The 19,012-nt window shown below is 37.7% G+C and overlaps 1 protein-coding gene across 1 annotated transcript in view; it reads right to left on the bottom strand.

Moving 5' to 3' along the window:
• Positions 1-323: 323 nt before the first annotated feature.
• The window catches only part of LOC120313414 (glycine receptor subunit beta-like), a gene marked incomplete at its 5' end in the record, with an annotated part of 30,681 nt that continues 11,992 nt past the window's right edge, over positions 324-19,012 (bottom strand). Inside the window, 2 exons of the mRNA XM_039355327.1 lie at positions 324-1,186; positions 18,253-18,545. Coding sequence (XP_039211261.1) covers positions 890-1,186; positions 18,253-18,545 — 590 coding nt within the window. The remainder of the gene's footprint in view (positions 1,187-18,252; positions 18,546-19,012) is intronic.

The following is a 19,012-nucleotide window of genomic DNA, read 5'->3' as shown; positions in this document are numbered from 1 at the left end:
TACTTTGACTATATTCTATGGAAGTATTAATAACAACATTTTAATGTTTTTCAGATTGTTTTCCTTTCCCTTGTCCTACTTAGCACACAGACTGGCCTATAGAGACCTTTCTGCTGTTAAGTACTAGTGTATCTTCAGTTCTGGAGTTTATTTTACTAGGTTTACTGGTTATACTCATGGGAAGAAAGTTTTCAGACCCAAATATCTTTAAAGAACATGAAGATAAGCCAAAATTTCAATTTGCTATGTTCAGCAGCATTTCTTTCTCCGTTATTATGATGGAACAGTGTGATTTTGATAAATGACATGATTTTGCAAAATGAGTAATTCTCTGATCTTTATTTTTCACATAGACAGATCAGCATAATATATACTTTGATCACTTACAAAGTCTACATGTTTTGAATTACAACATCAGCTTGTTCTTTCAAAGTGCCATTTAACTTTATACAAGAAAAAATAGGTATTGTCCTTGAAAGTAATAAGATTTTTTTTTAAAATACTACATATACTAGAATATTGATCTTACTAATACTCAGCGTGCACTTCAATTTCATTGTCAGAAACCCTTGGATTCTTGATTATGTCACAAGGGAGTGTTGTCCAGCTCCAGTATGTAGTATGCATTGTCTTTCAGATATTCCTAAAGCAAGATGTGTATGCTATACATTTATATACAACAGTTGGTCAAGCACAGACATTGCAGTGTCATGCTTTCATTCAAAATCACGATACTACTCTTTTCCCTTACACATTACAGTCACATTTGGCTTCTAATACTCAGTATATTGTTTTGCAAATGCAAATAGTTGTTGCAAGGTGGCCTTCATGATGTAATGAAATGGAGTATATTGCACATATTTTTTTTAAAAAAAAGGGATTATCATTATCATAAATAGACAGACCAGTATATGACATTGAAAAAGAGGAAGCAAAATGGAAATAGTGCTCTTGCATAAAGATCAATTCGCTTTGCTGCTGACGGGATGACAGGTTTGGGAGGAGGAGGCTTCTTGTTGTTCTTTGTCTGAGACTTCCCAAGACCATTGTTGACTTCAATGGGTTTTCCATAACAGTCATAATTTGACAATTCAAAATCTCTTGGCAAGCTTCCAACAATGCTGAAATCATTGGATCTCAGATCAGACTTGGAGGTACAAACTTTTTTGCATCGAGTCTCCCCAACCTATAAAAACAGTGTAGTAGAGGTTGTGAGTTCACTACATATTTAGGACATATGAACATAAATTAAAATTCATTCAATGTGTGTCAGGTGTTAGATTTATGACTAATTTTAATTGAACTGGTATCTACTGTTACTAAGACTCTGTAATTATCTCAGTTATTGCTTTATTCTAAAGCAATAACTTCCATGTTTTCATTTTATTTGTTTCAGTCAATTATTGTAACTGAATTTTATATTGATTATAAAAATGTATATTTACAATAATAAAATAGATTATAACATAATAAAATGAAAACATTTAAGATATTACTATAAAACTGAAGTAATTCAATAACAATATCAATCCCAGGCATAGCTGTAGATACAACAAAATAAGAACTCTTAAGTCTCTAAGTACTATTGAATAATAACATTTATACTGCTTAGCAGAACGCTGTTAGAATCTGGCCCTGTCTAGCTTCAAGAAGTGCTGAGTGGGGGAGGTTATTCTATCTGTGGGAGACCATAAACTCAAAATATTGGTCCACACCCAAGCAAATTAACTTTCTACAAGCTGGGCTGCTTCTATATGGAGAAGGCAGTCCTAAACTAGCTGGAGGTGAAACCAAGTAGGGTTTTAAAGCTAAAAAAAAAAAAAAAAAAAATGATACTTCGAATGGTTCCTGGAAATGTGATATTAACCAATGCAGTACTCACAATGTAAGTGTAATATAACCAAAGTGGTTCTCACTTGCCACCATGTAGGCAGCTGCATTTTGAACTCTCCTGCCTCAGTCATCTTTAAATCAACAGATATAAGTCACAGACTTGCTTTTTCAGCTGGGATGCTACATCATTGTAAATTATAACTAGAACAGTGTTCTTGCATAAAGACTAATAGCCACATCACCTTCTTAGAATTTAATTTGTTTTATCCCTTTTAGACTTCCACATATTCCAAACATTGTGTCAAGACTTCCATGATATGGCTTGGCCCAGGTTTTAACGTACAGCTGATTACTAATGGTTATTTCATCCTGAAAAAAAGTATAAGCTCTCCCAATGGAATCGTGAAGATATTAAAAAGGTATGTAGTTGCTTGGATGAGTGAGAAATTGAATCTTTCACTAATTTGAATAGCCTATTAGTAAGAAAGGGAATCAAGTCAAGCAGTATATTCAACCCTTGTATGGGATTCAAAAGGATATAATACTAAATGCCAGTAAGAGGTCAAAAAAGACTAGAAAACATACACTCCCCCATCTAGGTCCTGACACAGTTAATCTACCAGAGCAGCCAATGCCGTTTTAATTTTCACCAGAGCTCAATATTGTGTTTGAAAGGGGTTCCTCTTAGGGGACAGTTGAAGCCACTCTATCTCATCAACTTTTCCTAAAAAGGTAAAGTTATGATAGGTTGGTAGTTGTCTAAAGGTCTCTTTAACAGCTAATGTACCAAAGCCTCTTTAAAGGCACAACTCCTTTCCCCACAAAGGTATTGACTACTCCCCAAATCCAGCTATGTCTCACTCCTAAAGAATACAAAGGAAGAATAGGGGCATACACCTGACCCACAAGTAGCAAGCTCGTGCCAGAGACCGCTCTACTCACTTCATTAGAATCAACAGACTGAAAAGAATCCAGATGACACTACAAGACACCGTCCAGGACACTATTTCAGACCTTGCCCAAGAATCAAGACTGGCAAATTTGAACAATGTTATCAACCAAGGGTTCTTCAGGAGCAATACAGAAGTCAAGTTCCTGCTTAAAAAGGTTGAAGTAACATTAACCAAAACCACCACCGTTGATACAGAGTGAAGAAGCACAAACACTTCACTATCCTTACCACCACATTGAAGGATCAAACACTGAGTTCTTACTCAAATTGAAATTCACTTTTTGTGTCTCAGCTAGCATTGTTGGCACTGTTTATTCCTTGTTATCTCTTGAAACTCCTCAATAAACTAAAGAGTATCTTGAAATCTACAAACAGAAAGTGACTCTTAGGGGAAAGCTCATCAAGCACCCTTCTATGCTCCAACATTCAGTTTGTACTTGATGGAATAGCAATAGCAATAGTACTTAGACTTACATATCGCTTTACAGCCCTCTCTAAGCAGTTTACAAAGTCAGCATATTGCCCACCACAATCTGGGTCCTCATTTTACTGACCTTGGAAGGATGGAAGGCTGAGTCAACCTTGAGCCATTCAGAATCGAACTCCTGGAGTGAGCAGTAAGCTAGCTTGCAGCAAGTACTGCATTCTAACCACTGCTCCACCACGGCTCAACTGCTTTCTCATTCAGATGATATAACTTTTCTGAAGCAAAAACATGATCCAATATTTTCTATCTGCATGGATCACACTCATGGTTACCTGGGACAAGCTCACTGTTACACTGGAGACCATGACATTCTGGGACCTTCTTGACCCTGCCATAAAGACATGGAGACTATAATCCCCCAGCACTTACAGTAAAACTGAAGGAATTCCAACATTACCTCCAGCACAGACTGGGTTCCTACCAAAGATGAGTGCTACACTGACAGGATCTCCATCTTGTTTCTATAACATAACTTAAAATATTTCTCAATTAAATAATTTGTTTTTTTAGAATATCCTTTATAAACTAATATAAATTATATTATTAAATATGTTACATAAACTCTTTAAAAAATATCCAGCTCCATTCAGATTTCATCTAGCATAGTCTTCCAGCTGAATATATTTTCCTGGTTATCCTAAATCATCACTATCAAACATACAAGAGTTCTGTTAGCTTAAAGCTAATTAAATTGCATGTTAATAAAGTTTCATGTACTCAGGTCTGACTACAAATTATGTTTTTTTTTAATTGAAAGTTTTTGAATTTTACAAAGCAAATCCCTTCCCCAAACCCCCCACCCTCCCATACCCTCCCCCATCTCCCCAAACCTCCCATACCCTCCCTCAACCTTCCCAGAGCTGAGTACAGGCTTAATTAAAATTTTTCAAAGAAAATAAAAAATAAAAAAACTTAAAACACATATAAATCCTAAACAAATCTAAATACATTAAATTAAACAAAATATCTTCTCTAAAAGATAATAATTGCAAACATTAAACACACATTATAATATACTCTAAACCTTTTCTAATATTGTACTTATATTATTATCCATCATTCTATAAAGAATCCCCAAAAGACAAATTTAAACATTACTTTCTTTGAATATCTATACCTACAATATAAAATCTAATCTCCCTCTTTCTTTACTCTAGAAGACAAAAATAAGCATATAAACATTCATTATACCATCAAAACTGGATACCCATTTAAATAATTAAACTAAATACTTATATTTAAACTTCTTATCTAAAATTTTCATTCAATCTCCATGATCTTCTCTCCTATCAAAAAAAGAACTTAAAAAACATATAAATCCTAAACAAATCTAAATACGTTTAATTAAACAAATTAACTTCTCTTAAAAATAATAATAATAGAAAAAAATATCCATCATTTTATAATATACTCTAAACCTTTTCATATCATACTTATATTATTACCCCAAAACACATATTTAAACATTACTTAAGACATTAAAATTCCCTTATACCTGTTTAAATCTTTACCAATAACAAATTCCTCCACAATAAACACATTCCTTCTCTTATCCATAAGTCTCTTAAAGGTAATTCCAAAAAGTTTGTAAATCTTACTTCTCCCACAATTCAATAGTCTTCTGAGTACTTAAACTAAGTACTTAAACTTAAACTTGTTATCTAAAATTCATTCGATCTCCATAATCTTCTCTCCAATAGCCAGTTCCATCCACTATAAACACAATCCTTATCAGTCTCTCTTGTCCATAAACCTCGAAAAAAATGCTTTAAAATCTGCCCTTGAAGATAGCTCCCAAAAATTTGTGAGTCCTGGTTCTCCCACAAGCTCAGGAACCAATAGCTGTGAAACTTCCTTAACCTCCTTCTTCTGTTGGTCTTTCTCTTTACGTTTATATGTTGCACGAGTTGTCCTCTGCTCTTTCATCTCTACTTGTTGAGGCCCCTCAAACTGAAGTTTCCCAATTTTCATAAATGTAAGCACTTCAGACTGCAATTCTGCCTTTTTATCTTCCAAAGCTTTAAACGTGGTAGGTGGCGATGAGCATACCCCCAGAACCGAAGTATAAAAGTCTTTTGCTTTAGAAACACTATTAAGACTATAACGTATCCCCAGGTAACTCACCACCATTCCAGTCGGAACGTCCCATCTAAACAAAATTTGTCTCTTTTTAAGTTCGTCTGCTAAAAAAGCAAACTCCTTTCTTCTTCTTAAAATTTTAGATGGGATCTCCTTTAAAATTATAACATCTTGTGAAGCAATTTGAAACCTCTTCTTATAAAAAGCTTGTATAATTTCATTGCGCAGAGATCTTTTCCCAAAGTAAATTACCACATCTCTTGGCAAATTCTTTTGCTCTGCCACCACAGAGTTAACTCTAAATGTCTGTTCCATTTCACTAAGTATTTCCTCTTTTTCTCTATTCAAAATCACAGCAAAGTCCTTTGCAACCATCTCTCTCAGATCTCCTTGCACAGACTCACCCAAACCTCTGATTCTTAAGGCATATTCCATTTGTTTATATTGAAGCATAAGAATTTCATCTTGAAAATTTTTCATCTCTTTTTCCATACTTTCAAATTTTCCCTTCATCAATTCCACTTTTTCAACTACCTCTTCTACACGAGAATTCAACTTTTCAAGAACAGAGGCAACACCTTTTAAAGCCAAAACTATCTCTTGCCTCAAAGTCTTATTGTTTTCCTCTAAAATCTCTTTCATTTCTCCCCTAATTTGAAGTACAACGTCTCCCATCATATCTTGCAAATCCTTCACCATTGTTGACTGTGCCAAGGAAGAAGGTGAAGCTATTAATTTAGGTTGTTGCGCTGATGGTAACACCGAAGGAGAAGCCACTTTAAGAGCTGTAGGGATTACTGGACGCTTTGGAGCCATCTTAAAAAAATCTTTACTCCTTCTTGGAAATTGCAAAAATTAAGCAAAGGAAAAAAAAAGAAATTAACTCCATAAAATAAAAAAAAAATATCCTTCAAAAGGAGATCATTATAATAAAGAGAAAGGAGTTCAAAAAAAAAGAAAAAAGAGAAAGAAGAAAAAAATAATTAAATAGAAAAAATCCATTCCATTTTTTAAAAATACAAAAAATACAAGAAACAAAAAAATTAAACAAAAATAATAATATTAACACTCCATTCCAATCATTAAAAAAAAAACAAAAAAAAAGGAAAAAGAGAAAGGGAAAAAAGAAACACCAAGAAGCCTGTCGGTCACCATTCTACCTTCCGAAAAAAAAAAAAAAAACACCGAGAGGCTTGCCGATCGCCATTTTACTTTCCCTTTCAACAAAGGGAAAAAAAATAAAATAAAAAGAGGGAATATAAAAGTAAAAATAAATCTTTAGACCTAAAATCCAAATAAAACCAAAGAAAGCAAAAACTAAATCCTCTACTCAGCTCTGTCCGCTTCTAAAAAAACCTCACCAGTTAACTTTAATCGCAGAGGTGGTTGCAGCGGCTTGTTTTGTCCCTAGGGACAAAAGCAACTGGGAAGCGGAGACAGTCTGAACTCCGTGGGAGCATTCCTTTGGCCCCCCCTCAAAAAAACTTTGGGGGAGCATAAGAGGCTCTACCACTATTCAGACAACTCTCTACCCCCCCCTTTGCCCGGGAGGGGGTTTTTGAACCGCTGAACAGCTGATGTCCGCTGTTCATAGCGATTCAAACACTTACCCAGGAGGACGGCTACAAAGTAGCCGCCATCGCGTGCGCAGATCCACCGGAAGTCTACAAATTATGTTTATCAGTCAATTACAACATGGATTTGAAAAAAAATTACATTTTCAGTAATATTAATGAGAAGAATATGGAAACTGCACAAATGATGAAAGATAATGTTAAATATGTAAAATGGATAACATATTGAAAAATATCTATTTTTCTGTTAACTTGAAATACTCTGTCATGGAATAATGAGAGCAATTTTTTAATGTTTCATCTTCCTTCATGCATTCAAAAGTTATTCCATAAAATTCACTTTCAGAACATATTTTAAATAGATGTAGGAGGAAAGAAGATAGAAGTTGCATTGTACAAATGTATTGCATATTGTTGTACAATGTTGGATACTATCCACAGCACAAATACCGTATATTCCGGCGTATAAGACGACTTTCTAAATACTTAAAATCTTCGCAAAAGTGGGGGGTCGTCTTATACGCCGGAAAAATATTACTCAGCAAGTTTTCTCTCCCCCCCCCCTCTCTCTCACTCAAAAAGAGTCCTAGGGTTATTATTAAAACCAGCCGATCAACTACAGATATCTCTGAGAGTACGATAGGCATTATCTGGCTGTTGTGACGGTAAGATTTCCTGGAGGTTTAATCCCCATTCTATAATGCTACATTGCAAACCGTCTCCTCTCTTCTTCCCTCCCTTTTGCATCCCAATTCCTTGCCCACCCCTCCAGAACTGCGGATTGGTAGTGTCCATCCCCTGATTAATTCATTCAAAGGAAGTAGAAAGGGATGGCCCATGTAATGGGGAAGGGGGGAAAAGAATTGTAGGGTGGTTTTTTTATATAATGAAAACAAACCTAAGCATCTGCGTCCATTCGAGGCACTTTTCAGTTCTTCTTCATGCAAGCTTTTCAGCGTTTACCTCTCACTGCCGGTGAGAGTAGCTTGGGGGAGGCGGAGCTTATGGGTCTGGAAGGGGAGGGGTGTCAGCTAAATGAATGGAGTGGGGACAGAAAACAGCTACACAATCCTTTTGCCCGAGCTTATGCAAGCAGTTTCTCCCCCCCCCGCCTAAATAAACTTGCATGGTGCATTTGTGGTGTTATTTATGACAGATCCTGGCTGGTCAATCTGGCTCCCATCTATAAGTACTGTAGTGCACTGAGTTTTAATAACAAATTAAAAGGAAAGCATTTACTCCCCCCCCATTACCTGAAAAGGGGGCAACTTATCACATTTATGGAAATGCAAGTTTTCGAAGGGCGAATGCCTTTCTTAATTAGTTTATTAACTGTTTCCTTTCCTTCTTCCCTAAACATTCTGGCTGTCTCCAATTTCATTCTTGGTAGTGTTGCTTTAAAAAACTGCTGAGAAGTCCTTTTGCAGGCAGGGCAATTTTCATCAAGGTGTGTGTGCGATTGACAAGGCAGAGCCTTTGACAAACAGGCAGGCTTTCTGCTCACTCAGCTTGGAGAGGCTGTGGAGGATTCGCAGGGTGGAAGACTGAGAGGAGAAGATCCCTGTGTGCAGCCTGCTTGCTCCAAGCCAAATCTTGCTACTGGGGGGAGGGCAATGGAAGGGACCCAGGGAGTCACACGCATGCCTACACGTGCACGCACACACCCTGAGCTACTCATTTGGACTTACAGGTGGCCAATGAGAACTCAGAAACTGTGCTCCCTTTCCCCCTCCCTCATGGAATTAGCTTGTCCATTTTTTCCCTAGGGCCTATACGGGAGTAGGCAACCTTGGCTCTTTTATGACTCATGGACTTCAACTCCCAGAATTTTATTTGGTGTGCGTTGAAAGAGGGGTAGTCTTATACGGCGAGTATAGCCCAAACTCTATATTTTAACTGGAAAAGTTGGGGGTCATCTTATACGCCCAGTCGTCTTATACGCCGGAATATACGGTACACACTTTTACCAACCAGTAGCTGAAGCAAAACCAGCACATACACATAAAGAGCTGGGGTGGCACAGTAGTTAGAATGCATTCTAGGCTGACCTGCTTACTGCCAGGACTTTGATTCTGACCAGCTCAAGATTGTCTCAGCTTTCCATCTTTCCAAGGTTGCTAAAGTGAGAATCCAGATTATTGGGGGCAATATGCTGACTCTATAAACCGCTTAGAGAGGGCAGTAAACCACTATGATGCAGTATATAAGTCTAAGTGCTATTGCTATTCTCTACATGTTACTACATGTGGAGAAACTCATTTTATACATCTCTTTAGTACATGCCCAAGTGATTGTTTTAGCAGATAATCAATTCAGTCTTTGGCAAATTAGATATTAAATATTACCTATTCTTGCACTTATGCTACTTTCACTATCTTTTTTCCCTTCTCTTCCCTGTAGCTTTCTAATTGTTGTTTATCTTATATTAAGAACCTTTTGTTACCCTTTTTGCTCTCAACCTCCATCACAAACAATACAAGCAATCAGACCTTTAGATTTTTATTCATTCTTTGGCTATATTTAGGGTTAAAAACACAGCCAGGAATATCACTGACTGCATCATTTTCAGCAAAGTAATATCTGTAAATCATATTCAATGAAGCTAGGCACTGCATCTTATTAATCTTATAAGTGAAAAAGATGTAGACCAGTTAATGCCTTATTAAAATAGCAATCCCCAGCTATCACACTTCAATAATATATAAAGATCTAGTTCTACTCTTATAAAAATATCATTTGGAAGTATAACCTAATTAGGAATTCTGTTTATATATTGTGTAATCCATCTGAGTGGATCTATATAAACAAAATAAACTGAATGTCAGAACCCATTCCTATTTCATTTCTACCTATCCCCTCTGACCTAAAAACAAATCTCACCTTCTCCTGGGTTGTGCCATACTCCCAAGGGGGAGGGGGGATGTGCCTGCGGGGTTATTGCTTTCCCTTCCTCTATTCCCTACAATGTAACCTTTTGCTTCATTTATTGCTTCTGTGTCTGCTGCCTGCTACGATGTCATAATTTGCTTCCTGCACTGTATCTTTCTCTGAACTTTCTTCTCCCTAACCTGTCAGCTAGGAAAAGGGGAGGGAGGGAGAAAGAAATACAACCTCCGGAGCCTGGCTTATTTCTCCATTCTCAAAAGGAGGTGAGAAGGGCTGCTTAAAAGTGCATTACGACCAGAGCCGGACCGATGTTATCTCCCCTTTCCCACAATGGACTTAACACCTGGGAATTGACCAGTTTGAACCGTCCGGATGAACTGTGGGGTGGGGTTTGCTTGGGGACACTTCAAAGTATCGATCTGCAAAGGAATCCCTCAGATCCTATCTATTATGCCTGCTATCAACCACTTTTAATAAAAGTTCCTGTTGAAGGAAACCGTCTCCAAGAGTTCTGCTTTCTTAAAATGTTGGATTGAAGTGGGTCCTTACATTCGACAGGATCTGCAGTAACAGTCAATGTGGAAGGGTGGTCTTCCTTCCACGTTGCAAAAACTACAATGTTGGACGACAGGGCAGGGAAGGAAGAACCCACCATGAAAGGGGAGCCCTCCCTCCAGAAGAGATCCTGCCAGTTGTTGGGATCCAAGTCATCATACTCCTCAGAAGAAGAAGTGGTAGAAACACACGACCACAAACCTCGGTGGTCGATGGGCATTGGCAAGAAAGACGAGTGGGAAAAAGTATCGAGAAACTGACCCTGAGGCGGGGCAGCCACCAACCCGGATGGAAGCAAGAGATTGAGAAATTTCTGCACCTTAGCGAAGAGGGAGGAGGTCGCGCACAGCACTCGAACTGGATCCTAGAGAAAGCTATTGACCTGATGAAAAGAACCCTTGGCCCTGTCATGGAGGAGAACTGGTTTTAAAGAAACTGTGAGCTGCCCACCTATATGTCAAATCATTGAAATGCAAATTCCACCAGGAAAGAATAGACTATCTGGGTTATCGCATGTCCCCACAGGGCATTGAAATGGACCCCAAGAAGGTCAGGGCAGTACTAGAATGGACACCACCTTGCACAAGGAAGCAACTGCAAAGTTTCCTGAGTTTCGTAAACTTTTACCGCCAGTTCATCCCTTCGTTCACCCAAATAGCCCTTACTAAAAATGAAGGGAGAATCCTCAGTGAAACCCAGCCAGCCACTAAAATGGACAATGGAATGCCAAGCAGCGTTCAAGAGGTTAAAGAGACTCTTTCTCCGCCAAACCTGTACTAAGGCACCCAGACACGGATAAGCCTTTCGTAATACAGGCGGACGCAAGAAATGTGGCAGTGGGGGCTATACTATTACAAGAAAACAATTGCAACCGTGTGCGTACATGTCCAGGAAACTCACCGAAATGGAACAGCGCTAGGCTGTGTGGGAAAAGGAGGCATACGCTGTGAGATGGTCATTACTTACATGGCGCCATTTCCTTGAAGGGAATAAAATCCCTTTTCAGGTCTGGACGGACCACAAAAACTTGGAAGCCTTAAAAACACCCAGGAAGCTCACTCCCAAACAAGCCCACTGATCCCAGCATTTTCACCAATTCCATTTTACGCTCTGACACTTGCCTGGGAGAAAGAACTTCCTGGCAGACGCACTGTCTCGCATGCCCAATGTAACAGCATGCGAGCCACCAGTTCTAAACCACTCATGCCTATACCAGAACTGGCAGCGCCAGTAATCACTAGAGCCCAAGCTAAAATAAAGCCGCAGCTGGGTAGCCAAACCGGAATCGAATTCCAGAAAGCTTTGGAAACAGGTGAATGGTTCCATAAAAATAGACACGTGTGCACAATCAAGAACGGACTGCCATGGATAGAGGAGAAGTTATATAACCCAACCACCGAGAGAGTCACTTTCATGCTGCTATGCCATGATACAAAATCAGCAGGGCATTTTGGATTTGTAAAAACACTACATTTAATTAAAAGGCAATTTTGGTGGCCGTCCATGAAAAAGGACATAGAAAGTTACATGGCCAACTGCCCAACTTGTGCAGCTGCTAAGAGGTTGCAAGGAAAATCGCCCATACTGTTATAACCAGTGACAAATCCCTCAGCCCCCTGGAAAGAAATATCCATGGATTTTATAGTGCAATTACCAGAAAGCAATGGAAACACTGTCATCTGGGTGGTTACGGACCTGTTTTCCAAACAAGTGCACTTTATCCCTTGCTAAAAGTTTCCCACTGCAAAAGCCTTAGCGAAACTATTCATGCAGCAAATCTACAGACTGCATGGGGCACCCCAACACATCATATCTGATAGGGGAGTGCAATTTACATCAGAACTTTGGAAGGAATTTTTACCCCTCTTAGGAACCACTCAGAGACTGTCATCTAGTCATCATCCTCAATGCAATGGACAGACAGAACGTTCAAACTCAGTACTTGAGTAATACTTAAGGTGCTTTATTAATTTCCAGAAAACAAATTGGATGGACCTACTCCCTTTTGCAGAAGTTGCTTACAATAACACACTCCACTCCGGCACAGGCTACACTCCCTTTCAAGTAACCACCAGTCAAAGTTTTAACCCTATGCCAGACCTGACCCCAAACGAACCGGCAATCCCATTACTGAAAGAATGGATATCACAATTACAAAACACCTGGCCAGTGATTAGAAAAGCCTTAGACAAAACTAGGCAAGCATACAAAGCACAAGCAGATAAAAAAAGAGTCAAACCTATACCATTCATTGTAAGAGAAATGTTATATTTGTCTACAAAATACCTAAAATCCTTACAGCCCTGTAAAAACTGGGGCCAAAATATATAGGACCTTTTCCAATTAAAAGAATCATAAACCCAGTAACAGTAGAATTAGAACTACCCAAAACCCTCAGGCAAATAGACTCAGTTTTTCACTGCAGCTTCTTGAAACGAGAACAGTGGCCCTTATGTCCAAAAATCGCCCCCCCACACCATCTCCAATCATGGTTGAAGGAGAACAACACTTCAGGATAAAAGAAATCCTAGATTCTAGCAAGTATCACAGGGCAACTCAATACCTAAAGCATGGAAACACTTTCCCTCCTCACAAAACGAATGGGTCCATAAATGTCATGTCAGAGCACCTAAACTGCTAAAGAGGTTTCATACAGAATATCCCAACAAACCAGACTAATCTCTATACCTATTGTTTTCTCTACACGTGGATCTCTCTTAAGGGGGGAAGGATGTCAGAACCCATTCCTATTTCATTTCTACCTATCCCCTCTGACCTAAAAACAAATCTCACCTTCCCCTGGGTTGTGCCATATTCCCAAGGGGGAGGGGGGATGTGCCTGTGTGGTTATTGTTTTCCCTTCCTCTATTTGCTACAATGTAACATTTTGCTTCGTTTATTGATTCTGTGTCTGCTGCCCGCTGCAATGTAACAATTTGCTTCCTGCACTGTATCTCTCTCTGAATTTTCTTCTCCCTAATCTGTCAGGTAGGAAAAGGGGGGGGGGAGAAATACAACCTTCGGAGCCTGGCTTATTTCTCTGTTCTAAAAAGGAGGTGTGAAGGGCTGTTTATCTCCCCTTTCCCACGATGCACTTAACACCTGGGGATTGGCTGGTTTGTACCGTCTGGATGAACTGTGGGGTGGGGTTTGCTTGAGGACACTTTAAAGTATTGATCTGCAAGGGAATCTCTCAGATCTTGTCTAATATGCCTGCTATCAACTATTTTTAATAAAAGTTCCTGTTGGAGGAAACTATCTCCAAGAGTTCTGCTTTCGTAAGATATGGGATTGAAGTGGGTCCTTGCATTAAACAGAACTTTAATGTAGAGAGAAAGGATATGTCTATGGAGATTTTCAATCATGGTTCTCCCAAAGGTGCTTTTCAAAAGACAATGGGATTTTCTTGCTTTTTTCCTTGAAAAGCATCTTTGGGGAAAAATATATATATAGACTAAGTATTCTCAATTTTATTTGCAACACTACAGTGTCTAACTATAAGTAGCTATGCAAATATTGGAGCAAAATGTGAAAGGAATGTCATTCAATAGCAATAGCAATTATATACTGCTTCACAGTGCTTTATTGCCCTCTCTAGGTAGTTTACAGAGTCAGCATATTGCTCCCAACAATATAGGTCCTCATTTCACCAAACTCAGAAGGATGGAGGACTGAATCAATCTTGAACCAGTTAGAATCAAATTCCTAGCAGTGAACCTGCAATACTGCATTCTAACCACTGCGCTACCACAGCTCTTCAAAATATATTTGCTTTCCAATTTATATGCAACACAGTTCTCCCCTTCCCAAATAAGGCTCTGATCAGCTTCCAGTAATATAGAATAGAGAACATTAAAAGAAAGAGAAAAAAAAACAATAAATAACCCACAAATCCAAGATCAACTATCACTTACTGTACTTAGGAAAGGGAAATGCTATATTCTTAATCTCCAAAGGCTTTCTGGAGCAGGTAGGTCATGGCAACTTTCCCGAATGTCAGTGCTCAAGTGGAACACTACTCCAAGAAAGAAGAACACCACACCTCTTGTTGTCTTGAGGAAATACCAGAAGAATGTGACTTGAATGATCTTTTCCTTGCTCGATCTTATTATATTGGCAGAAACCATTGGCAGAATATGATCCTGTAGATAACCAGTTCTTGAACTGTGTCGGACTTTAAACATGACAACTATCATCTTGAAGTCAACTGGTAACCAGTGTGGCTCTTGCAGTAGTGGTGTTTCTCAGGCAAAATGGGAACTACTTGAACTGCTACATTCTAGAATAGCGGCCCCCAACATTTTGGCCACCTGGGACTGAGCAATGCTTGAGTGATTGTAAATGAGTCTTCTTGTTCTAGCAATGGCTATAAATGGCACGTAAGATAGAATTATGCAGAGGGTCTCCTAATCAAAACTGCCACCTGTTCTTCAAATGAGTCCTGAGTCTTAGAAGATATCTCTCACTTATTTGTATGCATTACTATAGTAACACTGCATAAACCAAATTAGTGGTAATACAGATTAATAGAAAGCAGCCAGAACAGAAATGTTAATATTGCCTAAATGTTCATAGACAATACTCCACATCAACTGATATATATTTTGTTCTAAAAAAAGTATTACTTATATACATGCATAGAAACACAGACACAGAGTTATCAGAGACAAGACAAACAATAAATACTGAAAGGAAATGTGAGAGACTGAGTTACTTATAAATGCTAACATTTACACAGCAATAGTTACATGTAATACAGACATTTTACATTAATGACCTAGTTAATATATGTAGTGTTACTGTCAGAATCCAATTATACTTCATCTCCAGTTATCAATTATAGAAAATCCCATTTCTGCCCTCTCTGGATTCTGTCATAAAGAAAGAGAGGGGGGTGAACAAAGGGGCTTTATGGCCCTCACTTCCTTCGGTACAACTTCAAAGGGTTTGAATGTGGATAGCACCAAAAGGCCTCATCATAACAAAGGAGGCTAATTACCTTTCATGTAGTTTATCTGAAGTCTCCATCCAGCCGGCAGAAAGGAAAAAAGGGGTGGGATTGTGATGCCTGAAACTGTCACTGGAAGAGGGGGGAAATTGGGTGGGACTACTGGGGAACCCCTTAAAACCTTGAATGGGAGAGCTTGAACCCCAAGTCCTGTCTAGAACGCCTGCAACCATTTTCTCTTAATAAAGGATTCCTGTTGGAAGAATTATTCCAAGAGTTCTGTCTTCTTAAGATGCAAAGTGGGGTGGGTCCTTACAGTTACAAGAAATTCAGGTCTTTCTTTATACTGTGAGAGATGAGACCCATTAGAAAGATTTTCATTTCATTCCTTACCATACATTTCATTATTCTAGTCCACCATCACATTTTATCCACCATTATCTCATTCTGTCTTTTATTTATCACTTCCAAATCCATCTCCAATATCTAATTTTAGGGGAGGGGGGGGGAATCTAAATTAGAATTTAGTATAGGGGGATAGTGTTCCTGACATTAATTTATTTATATTATCTCATTTTAATAAATATAAAAAGCTTTACTAGCTATAGCTAACCTGAAAGTAAATCTTGAATTCATGAGGAGCTCAGTAAAAATGGAAACTCGGTATGTTAAAAAAAAAATCAAAGATGGAATATTAGATACCGTACATGTATGGGGATAGGCTAGCCAGAGCTCTTCTGCATAGTGGCTCCATTCTTTGAAATACTATACCTCAGAGATACAGACAGGAGAAAATTAAATCAATAATGAATTATATAAAGCAAAAATATTTTGAGTTTGCAAATAATTCAGGGAAATGGCTAACAAATAGATTACAAAAATAAAAAAGAAAATATTGAAATTTACAAGAGAAAGATACTGTATTACTGGACCATACAAAAAGCATTTTATTGATATTATTCTAACTTGTGTAAAGGAAGTGACATCCTTTTAGAGAAAACAGATTGGTATCTCAATAAATAAAATTTACAAGTATTACAGAAGAACAGAAAAGATTACGAATAACCTATAACAACAAGGGAACTTTCTGAGGCTAAAGAAAGGCTAAACTATGCAACTGTCATAAACACACGCCAAGTGCCAAGCATCTGAATTTTAATCATGTGACCACGGGGATGCTGCAATTGTTGGAAGTGTGAAAAACGGTCATAACTCACTTTTTTCAGCATTATTGTAACTTCAAATAGTCATTATGATTATAAGTCGAGGACTACTATGCCTGTTTAAACATTTAAACAGTGGCAGTAATTTATTATAACTCCTACCAGGCCTTCTAGCCATATTAGGAGAGGCTGATATAAGCCTTCAGCCTACACTGAAGAAGACTGCTCTAGAAGATGCTTATAAAAATTTGTGACAACCATTTATCTGGAAAGCTTTTAAAAAAATATTTTAAATTCTTGGAGGAGAAGTATTCAAAGTTTAAATAAGAGCACAATTGAACTCCGTACAGAAAGATCCTCCAGACTGAAGGGCAGTATATCTTTATGAATCAACATTCGTCAGTGTTAAAGAATTATAACCTTCTTGCAGATGGACTGAACTTCTTTGCAAACAGATTGCTCTTTTGATTCTTTCCTTAAAAGTTCCTTTAAGGATAGTTCTAATAGTTAGCTATAAGAGGGATATCAAGAGAGGCACTAATAATAAAGGTTTTATAGAGAATATAATTAAACAATGTAGATTCAGCCAGAGAAATGCAGATTCAACTCTATTCAGGCATTGTTTGCAGGAAAAAATAACTGTTTGCTTTCTGATAAACATAAATTTCTTATCCAATAAGGTGAGAATAGAAACAGATTCAGTTGACCTGAAAAATGGGAATAATTTCAAGCTTCAGTTTCAAAGGGAAATAACTTGATCATATGGACACTTACAGTACATACAGAAACCTCATACTTTTTATATGTTAGGAAACTCCATTTGAACTACAAAAATCCAGACAATGGAAAAATGTTAACAAAGACAATTTTCTGTATTTCAGAAGTAAAGTATATTTATATTTTTAAATTATAATGCAACATTAAATATGGATCTATCAGTTCAATTCAGAAAAGCATCTTACATATATGTTTTGTTGGAGAAATATAATATATCATGGATTCTGATGATCCCATTAAATATCACTAGAGAGTGATAGATAATTAAATCTTTTTCCATATTTTTCTATGCATGGAACAGGTTATTTTTCTAAAAATTCTAACGATATCTAAAATATATATTTTCCTGATTGTCAGCCAAAACTAAGCAATTGTAATTTTTGTACCTAAATATTTTCTTAATATTACATCTAATTTTACATAACAATAGTGTATAATTTAATTTACTAATAATTTACTAGCCAGTTGGATGACCATGGAGCAGTCTCTCTTAGCCCAATCCACTTCACAGGGTTGTTGTTATTGTGAGGAAAACATATATGTTCACCATTTTGGGATGTTTGTAAAAATAATAAATGCAGAATAAAAATAATAAAATAAAACAAAACAATGCATTCTATTAATGAAGGTACATAATTTCCATTTCTGAAATACATGATTATTCTGAATATCATAACTTCCCCATCCTTTAATTAATAACAAATTTAAAAAGACACATTGTTGACAACCACAATTATAGGGACTCATAAAATCTGGTTTTATTTCAAGGTAATTTTATTTAGCCAAGTGCCTCTACTTACATACTGGATTACTGTAAATTATATCACCCTCAGCTAGCAGATCCATTAGTGATCAAGGTATAGCTGATCTCAAAGGGTAGGAATGCTGGTTAGATAAAATCTTCAGGCTAGCACCTATTTGACATCAACCATTACAGGATCAGGAACTGAAGCTGGATGATTTAATAACATATCAAGTATGTTAGGTAGTACTCTTACCTGTAAAGTACTGATGTGCACTGGGGTACCTGTGCCATTCACAGTATTCTTTTTGGCAACATTTCCACCTTTCCCTTCTGCTTGCTCTGCCTTAGCAATCCTTGCTTTTTCAGCTTCAATTCGTTTTGGATTGTTCAGCATGACTTGGACCACTGCATACTCAACCAATGAAGCAAATCCAAATAGAAGGCATGCAATCAGCCATACATCTAAGGCCTTCACGTAAGACACTTTGGGGAGTTCAGCAGCAAGGGTAGTACATTCTGATGCCAAGTTGAGCACTGAAAAAATGCCTAAGAGAAATAAAAATCCAACAATATACTATGTAATTGCAATGTTGTTGCACTGCTAACCATTTTCCACTTTGCTAACCTTAAAACATTTTACAGCACTTTCTAAATGATAATATTTCCTCAAAGGAAATAGAAGTTGTTGATGTACCACATGTGTCACGGAGATGAATATGAATGTATAGGGTGAGTTATGGAACTGATTACCGTATATGCTGGTGTATAAGACGACTTCCGCAAGCGCTAAACTCGGTGCCAAAGACGGGGGTCGTCTTATACGCCGAGTCGTCTTATACGCCGGAAATACTGGTAGTTTAAGACGACGTTCTAGGAATGCAGCTCGGCGAGAAAGACGGGGGTCGTCTTATACGCCGGGTCACCTAGTACGCCGGCATATACGGTAAATAAATTGATACATAATCATTCTGAGTACATATATAGCACTAACAGCTGGAAAGGGTTTCTCTCGG

This window comes from Crotalus tigris, unplaced genomic scaffold, assembly GCF_016545835.1.
Source record: "Crotalus tigris isolate CLP2741 ecotype Arizona unplaced genomic scaffold, ASM1654583v1 scf7180000018678.45055, whole genome shotgun sequence".
NCBI classification, from domain to species: domain Eukaryota; kingdom Metazoa; phylum Chordata; class Lepidosauria; order Squamata; family Viperidae; genus Crotalus; species Crotalus tigris.
This window is presented reverse-complemented; position numbering and strand designations above follow the sequence as displayed.